General features: G+C 42.7%; 1 protein-coding gene across 1 annotated transcript; it reads left to right on the top strand.

Annotated features, from left to right (window-relative positions):
• Positions 1-955: 955 nt before the first annotated feature.
• CDAN1 (codanin 1) lies at positions 956-11451 on the top strand (the record flags this gene model as incomplete). Its single annotated transcript, XM_009694668.1, has 11 exons — positions 956-1089; positions 1768-1871; positions 3374-3523; positions 3975-4038; positions 4547-4625; positions 5625-5782; positions 7356-7463; positions 7839-7902; positions 9030-9232; positions 10936-11038; positions 11360-11451. Coding segments are annotated over 11 exons (1259 nt in total), but the record flags the coding sequence as incomplete, so codon positions are not given.
• Positions 11452-11787: the final 336 nt, after the last annotated feature.

Raw genomic sequence — 11787 nt, 5'->3', positions numbered from 1 at the left:
TATATTTTAAAATTTTATTTATATTTGTCCTTTGGTACTGTGAGTCTTTGGATCATCTTTCTTACCCCTCCTCACAACTTCAGGTCTCAGTTGTGTATGAGTCAACCGTGATAAAAAGCTGTATTGTAGAAGCTCATGCAGCTGTGAATAGTATCTGGTGAAGCTGGGGGAGGGAGGCGACACAGTTGGGATAGTTGATCTACAGAGCTTGAATGCGGAGGGACAGGGGAACTCATCCTTCACAAACTGGAAGGAAGCATTATAAGGAGTAAGTGTACAACTTTTCCATCCTAGGTATAGGGAGAGATGTTTATACTTTTTGTTCCTTGAGCATATTTCTGCTGCCAGGCAGAGGGGAAGAATCCTTTTTAGCCCTGGTGCTTTATCAGGTTGTTGTTTGAGATACGTTTTTCCTGGGATCTGGCTGCCATTGGTGAAATCCCTTTCTATAGACTATAGTCTCCCAGATGGTGGGATGGTGCTTTGCTTCTTGGGACCCAGCTGCTAGGAAAACTGTATGTTAAACCTGCATCTTGAAAGCTTCTAGGGGTTGAACATGTCTTCAGGCTTTTCCCCTGGTATTTTCTCCTGACCCTGTTGGAATTTTGTGTAACTCTGCTTGCCTTGTTGTCCTGATAGACTTTACAGGTCCCGCTTGCCGTGTTAAAAAGTGATGCATAGAAATGACTGCTCCCTGATGCTTCTGAACAAGTCCAGTGTGCCAGGGAGCTTTTTGGACCCCTCCTCTTTTGTCTTTGGAGCCTTGCCTGCCTTGCTGTACCCTGCCAGTTAAATGAGTGGGATGCCCCTCTACTTTTCTGAAACTTCAGCTTTCACAGAAGCAGAGAGAATCTGCTCTGGAAACGGGACTGACAATGTGAACGTCTCTCTTGAGTTTTGATTTGTTCCCTTGCTTACAGGGACGATGACTGCTTTTGCATGTTTTTCTGTACAGGTGAGCTGCGGAAACTACTTGCCTCTTTTGTGGCTGGTAGTGGAGCAAAAAATGGTGGCTTTATAAGGAAAATCACTCCCACAGCTGCAGAGTCCTTGGCGCCCAAGGTTTCTGTCACACAGCGGAAACTGCAGGTAATGGAATTAGGGAGTCACAAGGGGAAGCAGGGCAGGAGAAATTGCTTGTGTGAGGGTAGGGTACACAGTGGTATCCTAATGCCAGGGAAAGAAAAGAATGGACCTAGGCAGCAGGGAATGTTGTGTTATACAGTCAGGTATCCTTGCTCATCCGTGTGGCTGGGGTACCATGTGGGTGTTGAAATCCAAGTAACTTCAGCAAACATTCTTGGAACAGCTAGCCTATTTCTCAGTCTGCTTGTTCTTTAACATAAAATGTTGGTTTCTTACACTCTGTTTTGATTAGATAGTACCCATGCTTCCCACCAGAATGAACTGTGTAGGAACCTACAGGATTACTGTAGAGAGGATCCTTTCTTCCCAAAAACAAACCCTATGTGGTGACTCACTACTAGTCGGTGCTCTCAGAACTCTCCCTTCTTCTCTTTCCTGGGTATTTGCTTTTGTAGCTTCATAAACTCTGATATAATGAGTTTTGGGTTAAATGGTTAGAAGGAAACAGGGAGCAAATATTTTACAGGGGTGCTGAATGCTACAGAGCGGAAAGTTCTAGTGTAGGCAAATTGTCTGCCTTTTAGCACTATTCCGGATGGTCGTTCTGTCTGTTCCTGTGTTGAGGAGAGGAGGATCTGGGTGGAGTGCTCTAATCAATTGTAGCACTTTTCTCTTGAACAGGTAGAGTTGGAACAGGCCTTCTTCCACAACCAGCCTCCCTCCCTACGGAGAACAGTTGAATTTGTGGCAGAGAGGGTGGGATCCAACTGTGTTAAGCACATCAAGTAAGTGCTGGTGGTCTGTGACTTAAGAAGTAACTTTACACTAATGAGGCAAAGAGTTGATCCTTTAAAATTGTGTGTATGGGGGAAAGAAAGCTTCCCTCAGAATATGCTGTATAGCCGGACAGCAGGGCTATATAAGGCTATGACAGTGGGGTCCAGCAACATCTGATTGCCATTGCAGAGGGGAATTTATGAAGGGATGCAGAGAGGAGGGTTATATGACTGTGGGACACTTGGAATGTGAACATAGTGCAGCATTTTGAGACTTTATATCCCTTTCAGAATGTTCTTGCTAATAATAGGAAAATCTCAGGTCAGAAGGAACCTCTGGAAGTCATCTGATCCAAACTCCTGCTCAAAGTAGGGACAGCTTTCAAGTTAGATCAGGTTGCTTGGCACATTTTCCAGATGAGTTGTGAAAGTCTCTAAGGATGGGGATTCAGCAGCTTCTTAGTACCATGTTCCAATGCTTAATTTTCCCAGGCTTTGTGAAACATGTTTCCTTATATCCTATCAGAATTTCCTTTGTTCCAGCTTGTGGATGTTGCCTGTCAACCTTTAGCTGTGCACTTCCTGGAAGAGTCTTGTTATAATCCTGGTTATAACCCTTCCTTCTCCCTTCACCCTCTCCTCTTCACCAGGCTAAGTGAATCCGGCTCCTCTGGTCTCCTTGTAGATTGTGTGCTTCAGCATCCCTGCTATCGTAATGATTATTTTTTATCTCCTGCAGTCAGTCAAATTGTCAATGGCTTGCTTATACTGGGGTCCCAAAGCTGGACACAGTACTCCAGATGCAGCCTCACAGTGGCGAGGGAAGCAGTAATTTCCCTTGACTTGCTGGCTGCGCTGTTGCTAATGTCAGCCCAGTATAAGGTTGGTCCTCTTTGAACACTGTTAACTCATTTAGCTCATCTACTGGGAACCCCAGATCCTTTTCTGCAGAGCTGCTCCCTAACCAGTAGACCCCAGCCTGTACAGGTGCACAGTCACCTTCTCATCGTCAGCCCATTTCTCCACCATGTCACAGCCCTTCTGAATGGCAGCCCTGCCCTCCAGCACGTCACTCATGAGCTTGCTGAGAGTTTGTGCTGTCCTGTTGTCCAGCTGGTTGAAGACATTAAACAGTATCGGCCCACGAGGAATGCTGGTTGTAGTGGGCTGCTGTTGACATCTCTGAACTTCCAGCCACCATCCATTGAGAGTATAAGCGTATTGCTGACAGAAAAGATCCCTGTGACCATATATGTTTCTATGAAAACCTAAAGGCTTTTGACTTTTGAGTCTTACTGCTGTTTTGATATCTTCATTGCTGCTTTCTTCCTTACAAAAAGAGCAAGGAGATGGTACAGTACTAAACGCAGTGGGATGAATTCTTTTTTAGCAGAGCAGTTTATTGCATTTGAGGTGGGGGGTATCCTAAATTGGGGAGAACAGCTGGTTACAGTTAGCGTGCACTGTTGTATTGATTTCAGTCTGTCTGGTTGTTCTTGGTTTTTTTACAGGGCAACACTGGTAGCAGAGTTGGTTCAAAGGGCTGAAGTCATGTTGCAGGATAAAGTGAAGGAGGAGCATGCGAATCATGACAAGCTGCTTGAAGAGGTGTGCACTCATCTGTATGAGGAAGGGGCCCAGGCACTCATCAAAGGCAGAGAGTAAGGAGGAAAAGTTATTTAAACTTGTGCCTTCCCTTCTCTTCTTGTCGTGGAATCTATAAGCCTAATTCAGCTTGGCCTGTCATGCTTAGGTTCTGGTAATGATAAACCCTGGCCTCTGCTCTTCTTAGGGTGACTACTGTGCCTCCAGCCAGTTAACACCGTATTTGTAGGAAGGAATAAAGATGCTGTGTGTCTCTGCGTCCAGCTCCAAACAGACATCCACTGCAGCTATTGTATTTCCCCTCTTTGGAAAACTGAGTATTGCAGCTTGGTGGCTTGTAATTGCTCCTTCCTTGTCTGGTTCTTTTGGTCTCACTTATTTCACTGCAGTCTTCCAACTGGCTTTGACTGCAAGAGAGCGTGTGAAAGTTGCTACGGTAATGAACCTCTGAGTGTTGTCCAAGAACTTTGGCTAGTCCTGTGGCACGTTTTCTTTCTTTTCTTGCAGATTTTGCAAAAAGAAAGGTCCTGAGGCGGTAAGGGTGTTATTGCCAGAAGAGACATCTGCAGCAGTATGTATTTTCACTGAAACTTAGTAAAGGCCTTGACGTTAAGTCTGGACTGTTACCATTTTTCCATTGCTGCTTCACTTATTCCTTAATAGCTTAGGACAGTGCAATCTATTGATGCCCTCGTGTGGGGACTAGTAGCTAAGGAGAATCACCTCTGCCAGGCTGCTTTGGGTATTCTGGCTAAAGTGGTACTCGAACCAATAGCTAACGGTTGAGACTAGAATGGTGTATAAATTGCATTCATCTTGCAAGGATAATGCTTTTGTTTTAGCATCAACTTCCCCAAGAGCTGATTTGGTTTGTATGGGGTTGGGGAGGTTGGGGAAGTCAAAATGGGTTGGTCCTATTGTGCTCAGAGTAGCAGTTCCCGTAGAGGTGGTGGTGCTCTGTTGAAATGTTGCATGGCAAAATTAAGCTTTTTCCCTCTAGACTTCCTTCTGACTTCTTGCTGACTGTAGTGCTGTGGCTGGTAGTGAATCTTCTATCCCTTGTTATCCTCCCTGTAAAGGTTTTAAGTAGTGCAGAAGACATTGCAGTGGAACTGGCTACTGAGAAAGCCTGTGGCTGGCTTTCTGCCAACATTGCAGGTGAGTCTCCTTACCCTGAACTGAGGCTTCTAATCTGTGCATTGTACTGGTTTTCTGAGATCAAGGGGTAGAATTTATTCCAGTGTTATAAAGTACTTGGTCCTACTCATTTTTATTTTAGTGGGAAGCATGCTGTTACTCTGTCCCTCCTTGTTTAAGCATAAGAGGAATGATTTCTAGCTCCCAGAACCACCTTCAGGGATTTTTCAGATTTGGCCCATGTGAGTGATTTTTAGTTTTGGAGACTCGTCGGATGGTGAGAAGGAATGCTGTGGAAAGCTGCTTCTGAAAATGTCATCTAGGCTGAAGCTGTCTTAGCACTTCAAACATATGATACAGACAGCTGCTCTCTCAAGCTGCCTTATGTACAGAGTGCTTCTGAAATCTTCTGTAAAACAAACACCTCTTGGACTGAGTGTGTTTTCAGCAGGCTGGAGGCAATGTAGTCGTTTTACTCTGTAATAGTACTCTGGCAACTCTTCAGATTCGCTGAAAACCCATTGTTTCAGGAGGTTGTGCCAAGAATCTGGGAAGGAATATCCAGCACCATTTGCAGCAGCAGGAGTTTAGCGTTTTGGATGCTGGTCAAAACTTATTTTGGTAGAAAGCATATGGCTTTCATGGGCACAGTGGTTGAACTGGTATGATCATGCTGATTCAGCTTTCTACTTTGGCATTGCTTCCTGGCTTTGCTACTGTGTTCATTAAAGCTGCTGAAATATTTTAATGAAAAATTAGATGAATTGCCAGTGGTACCTGGTGGTAATGGGTGGCTGCCTTTTAGAGCTGTGGGTTAACACGCTCTCTCCGCCTGTGCCTCTGCCAATTAAATATAATGAGAGCTCAGAGCAAGAGGGGTTTAAAAGTGTAAACTCCTCTCCTCATTTGCCATGGCCCCCGGAATAAGAGGCTAATAAGGGTAGTGTTTGGAAACAGTTGTCTGCCTCGCTGGAGAGGGAAAAGTTGAAGTAGACAGGATTTGTTCCCTGTTCTTCATAGCACTCATCAAAAGAGAAGTGAAGGCAACCTTCAACAGAATGCTAAAAGTCCCAGGACTTCCCTTGCCCGGTGAGGATGCTCTGGAGTTGAGAAGGGGCTGCCCTCCAGGCTGTCAGCACTGTGCTCCATTTCCCTCCCAAATCATCAACGAGATGAAGGTACAGAGAGTTCACTTCCGGGCTTGCCCTAATTCTCTTTTTATTTTTCACATTGGTGTGCTTTGTTTGGCGTTTTTTTTGGTTGGGTTTTTTTTGAAGGGGATGTTCTGGTTCTAATGAACTGGCTGAGAGGAGTGTTTAGGAAGCACAATGGAAAGGTCTCACGGGTTTTTCATCCCCCTGCGTGCTGTCTGTGCGTAGATCAGAGTTCCCTGGGCAGGAGTAACCTCAAACACGGGATTTCTGGTCGCATGGCAGTGTCCTTTTTGATAGGAGTAGCATAGAAGCCGGAGTGCGGTGAGCATTGTGTACTGCTGTGTGCTGAAGAGTCAGCATATCAAAATAGCTACTTTTTGGTAGACCTGCTCTTTTTATGGAGAGTCTTCTGGCCTTCGTTTAGACTAGGTATTTCCTGTTGGTCCTTGAGTTCTGTAGAACTTGGTAGACTGTCCCATCTTACACACCAGGAATTCTGCATTGAATTAAGTGTTAGGTGAATCTGTACGAATCTGTTGAAAGATTTTTTTTTTTTTTTTTTTTTTGCCAGCCTGTATCTGCACCTTCATTCAACTATAGTTAGGGACAGTCAGAACATCTTAAAAAGAAGGTGATGTATGGACTTAATTTCAGCCTTAGATCCAAGTAATTTTCTATTCAAGCTGGTTCAAATTATATTTTGGTCTTTTCTCCCAGGCTTTTAAAAGGTCACTGTTGTAAAAAATCATGCAATTATTTAACCTGTGTGAGTTACCCATGAGGAAAAGAATAATTCTAAAAACCTCACTTCTTTACCATTATGTGTTCTGCCTATTATTTTTTTTTTGCTGTTTCTTGTCTGTTTGAGCAATAATACTGGATCTCACTGTCATCACATTCCCAGCAATTGTGTAAGAATGAGTACACAACCTTTAACGCTTTCTTGCTTGAGCTAAAATAAAAAGAGCAGGGTGAGGTATGTGAGGAAATCAGGGTCTTTTTCTGTAAACTGTTGCTTTTTGAAGATACTTTTGTATGGCATCTTGAGATACAGCTTTTAAATTATTTATTTATTTATTATTCCTTTTGATTTCCATCCTGGGTTTCTGATACTGGGTGGTAAATTGCTGGTGATGGAAAGTGCTACCACATGTAAAATTGGCTAAACCAGTTTTCATATGATAACCATATTAGGACTCTTCATACTCAGCTTTGTGTTGACACTGAAGCTACCTTGACAGTATAAGAGGACTCTGGATTTCTGTAGCACTTCTACCCTGAACTTGCTTGCTGTGCCATCAGATTTATCTAGAGCTTTCAGAGCTAGTTACTTTTAAGAAGGATGAACTGGTTGCTCTCATTGACTTGGACTTCAGAACATTAGTGGGAACTGTGGTAGAAAATCAGACGTAGGTAAGGCTGTGAAAAACTCAGCTTTAATCTGTCTTACAAAATGAGGAGGATACTAGCTTAATTTTTTTTTTTTTTTAATGAGGACCTGATGACTATATATGAACTGCTGTGTCATAGGTCCAAAGCTCTGTTTGCAGAAGTGCAGGATACTAATAGGTGAATTACTGCTGTCTTTTTCATCAAGGATGTGCTCTGTGTCGCTGTGGGCCCACGGGATGAGGGTGAAGTGGTTGACTACGTCTGGCTGGAGTGCTTGCTGGGGAGATTGAGTCAGACACTTCGATGCAGAAAGGTAGAAGTAAAACAGCAACAAAAAAACACCCCTTGGAGCACTTTGAGCTGTCTTCATACCTGTAAACTTGTTAGCTTGCCTTGCCTCACGGTTGAGTTCAGTCAAATGTTTTTTGTCTCAAATGTGACAAAGTTGCACTGCATTTTTTATATACTGTGTAGATCTGCTTGTTACTTAAAATTCGCCTTTGTGCATCCCCTTTTCATATACGATCTTTTCTTGTCTTTCAGTCTTTAATGGTCTCCTGATTACAGCTCTGTGCTTCTTGCTGTAAATTGCCTGCTTTTCTCTGATGTTTTTATCCCTTGTGAAGCCCTCTTTTGTCCAGTCTGCTGTATGGGGACAAAGATACAACATCTTTTTTGTGTTTTCCAGTTCATGTGTCCCACATCAGAACAGCAGCTGGCAAAGTGCACGGTTGAGTTGGCTTCTTTGTTGGGTAAGTCAGTCATGATAAGCTATTTAAGACTGAAATCTGTTATTACAGTTCCCTTAAATCCTTGGGGTCAGTGATTTCAGTATTTAGAGCTCATGGGTGTTTGATTCTCTTTGGTGTCACTGAGTCTGCAGATTTTTTTTTCTGTCCATTTGGGTGGTTGCTCTTATTCCCTTCCACCTTTTGCAAAACAGCATTATACTGTGCCTAACCATCCTTCAGATCTGGTGTTATCATTCACATCTCCGTTGTTTTTTATTTATTGATACCTCATTTAATTATGTGATAATGTTTTCCAGTATTTCTGTCTCTGAAAAGTTGCACCTGAGGGTTATTTTTTCCCTAAAAGTAAGGGCCTATTCCCTTAAATTCTCTCCAAAAAGAGCCATAGAAATGTAATTTAAGTAACTTGTTTTCTGTGTGTTGCGACTTCTTCTGTGAGTGTTCTCAGTGTTTGTTTGTTTGGTTTTTTTTCTTCTTTTACTCTAATGTGTTAAATACAAAGTTTTTCTCAGCAGGAGCTAGTGATCTGGATGCAGGTGTTTTCTCCCTGAGCAACCTTCTAATTTCCTGGTTTTAGAACCTTCTTAAGAAGTTTTATACATGGTTCATTCTTTCAGAAAGCAGTTCACGTGTGAATATTGTGAAACTCCATTCTGGGGGGCAGCAATGTAAATCTGCCCCGTTCCATTAGACTGTACCAAGGAAGATCTGGTATCTTCCCTCTCTGTATGTTTAGCTGCAGTTAAACACTGTTCAGCTTTACTTTGACTCGTATGAAGTTATGTGACTCTGCCTGTAGTCAAAACTATGAACAACTGTTTAATTTATGTATAGATTTAAATGTTGTCTTCCTGTGTTACTTTCCTCTCCTTTGGTGTTTATCTGAGTAGTACAAATCTCTTCCTAGTAATACTTGTTTATGTAGTTCCAAAGCTCATAATTTTGCACCTTTCTAAACTCCAGTCCTCTTAGGCTTGCTGGTTTACACTCACTAAGTGAGTTTACACTCACTACTTCACTGACTGTTTAGATACCAGCTATGCAAAATGTGCTGTTGGACCAAGATGATGACTATAAAAGGAAAACAATGCAGCTACAGAAGTTTGCTTTTCTTCCTTTTCTTACAGTTTCAGGTCGTGTTCCTCTCAGTCTTGGGATCAAGTCCCCAGAGAAGAACTCAGAGAGGTTGCGTGTAAAGAATAATCCCACCTATGGCCTTCTAAAACTGCTGCTTTCTATTTGGAAAGAGGACTTTGGGATGCCTGTTCCTGTGCAGCTGATGTTCAGCAAGAAGAACATTGGTTATCTTCCAGAAGTTAAGCAGCGAGAGGTAAAGCTTGTTCCAATCTACGGAGCTGCCCGTTATCTGCTCTGGTCCGATATATTTGTGTAAGAGTTCTGCCTGCCCGCAGTGTTCACTGATTGCTCGTGCAAACGAGGGCAGCAGGGTTTGGGCTGCTGTTAGCTGGCGTTGTTTCTGCAGGGGCAGAGAAGAAGAGGACTGCGTACCACTTGTCACTGTTTGATACCTGCCGGGGGGGGCTGTCAGGAAGGCACAGTTCAATTTAGGAACAAAGGGCAAAATGGCCCGTTTGGCCTGGGAGACTGAATGCATGTGACTTTGTAATTAGTTGCATTTGTGTGCCTTTTATCAGCTTTCATTTTTGCATGTGTATCGGTGTTGTAAGATCCCCAGCTATGAAGCTGAAAGTCGCCCTATTTAGTTGCAGGCTAAAACCAGCTTATTTCGGAAGGTAAGGCAAGAATTTTTCAAGCTATTCTTGAACACCTGGGAATTAAATACTTGGTGTGTTTGGAAACTGAGAATTAGAAATTTTAAGACACTATGGTTGGATACAATGTATGAACTAAAGGAGTTTTGTTCACTCGTTTTGGATATTGCTCTTTGGTGTCCTTCATTGCCACACCCAGATAAATAATGTGCTTTCTCCTTTTGTTCCTTTTCTCTGCATTCTGATCCAAGAAGAAAACCATGAATTGTATAGGGATAAAGAAACAAACACAAAATCCATTTGGTTTAGAGTTGTTGATTTTATTATATTATTTTTTTTTCCTCTCCTGCAGTGGGATTTGTTCCTTTTCATGCTTCATGGTCTTGTAGAACATGAACTAATGAGAACTAGTGAAATAGAGAGTTGCTTGCATAGCCTGGAAGAGCTCCCTTGGCCCTCAGTAAGTAATCAGTTGTGTGTGAACACTAAGTGAAATAAAAAGTAAAGCTACATCAACAGTCAATCCTTGTAGTTTTGTTTGGCGTAGGTGAAGCCCATAACTTTCCCTATCAATAGTTCCTGCTTAATGCAGCAGAAGGACTGGCTTCCAACAAGCCTTGTTCCTGTTCCTAGTGTTTTTGGCCGAAATCTGTACTTGTGTGAATCCCAGCATTGCCCGTGCAGTGGAAACATTTCCAAGAAAATTGTAAAGCCGTTTGGAGCCCAGCTGCCTCGGTTACAGTCAGGCTAGAACTGTGAGCTGGTGGAAACATTTCCAAGAAAATTGTAAAGCTGTTTGGAGCCCAACTGGCTCGGTTACCAGCTCACAGTTCTAGCCTGACTGTGTTTGCTGTGCTGCAGCTGAGAACGACATGTTGGAAAGGGTCTTAACTGACCAGACTTGCGTTTAAACCTCTTTGTGTCCTACCACTGGCATGTGAGAGGAGTCAGACTGTTCTAGCCAGAGTTAAAATGTGGGAGACCGCCCAACTCCCTTGCTAAAAATGGACAGTATTTCAAGGCTGCTGAGCGCTTGCCTATTTGAGATGTTTAACCATTTAAACTGTGGCAGTGATCTTTTCTGAGAAGGGTGTGGGGATTAGAGGGGCGACTGAATATGTAGACCTACAGGCATACATCTTTGCAGTCAATTTTGTGGCTTGTCGAGGTTTCTGCAGTGGAAAACCGACAACAACATGCTTAACCTTGTAAAGTTCTTTACTAGCAAAATTAAAGAAAAATTAAGCCTTGTTGTTGACATTTGTTAATAAGGGCGTTCTGGTTTGTATGTTTGTTACAGGATTTCTTAAAAGAACTGGAAATGCTGTCCAGAGTATTCCTATCAGAACGTCATATAGATGAGCCCAGGACTAACCCTTGTGAGCTGAGCAGACAATCTCTAGGTACCGTGAGAGCACAAAGTTAGCGGAGGTGGACTCCCTGTGGACAAAAATGACTACGAAAGATGGAAATGGAAGTTTTAGTGTTTCTGAATGCACTGTGATCTCTTTGCTGGGAGCACACTGCAGATCAGAGGTCGCTTTGTGCACCTGCACTGGGCTTTCTGTTCGTGGACGTTTTGCCGTGGTGACTATGCTGAAGGGTTTACATCAGCAAACGGATCTCCAAGTCAAAAGTCCTTTAAGCACCTTGAATCTGGCTCAGAGCAGCTGTGGGGTTTTTTTTTTTTGTTAGGCTCATAGACACTTTTTGTATTTGCGCAGCAGCGGGCTCTGACCAAACCCAGGAATCGATTCGAGTGGAGAAGTTACTTTGTGATCAGAGCGGTGGTTTCCTGGTGGCTGTCTCCTCTTAATGTAATTTCTCATGCTGTCTTTTAACAAAGACTGTACTGTCAGGGGAGGGAAGAGGTGAACCTGTATGACATGGAGATAAGCCTATATTTATTTTTCATTGTAAGCTCGATTTTGAAGGTTTGATTTTAATTTTTTTAAGACTCATTTTAAAAGTTAAACTGTATTAAATATATACACCAGAACATTGATGGTATTATTCTTAAGCATCTACATCCTTTAAGTGTTTTTCCATCTCTTGTTGGAAACAGAACTTGTAATTTCCCAGGGTTTTTAATAGAAATAAGGGAGAAAATATCTGTTTATATTTTTTACTGAAGACAGTATTTTTAAGATGC

Source organism: Cariama cristata, unplaced genomic scaffold, assembly GCF_000690535.1.
Source record: "Cariama cristata isolate BGI_N322 unplaced genomic scaffold, ASM69053v1 scaffold13442, whole genome shotgun sequence".
NCBI classification, from domain to species: Eukaryota; Metazoa; Chordata; class Aves; order Cariamiformes; family Cariamidae; genus Cariama; species Cariama cristata.
The sequence above is the reverse complement of the archived record's forward strand: the minus strand, read 5'-3'. Positions and strand labels throughout refer to the sequence as shown.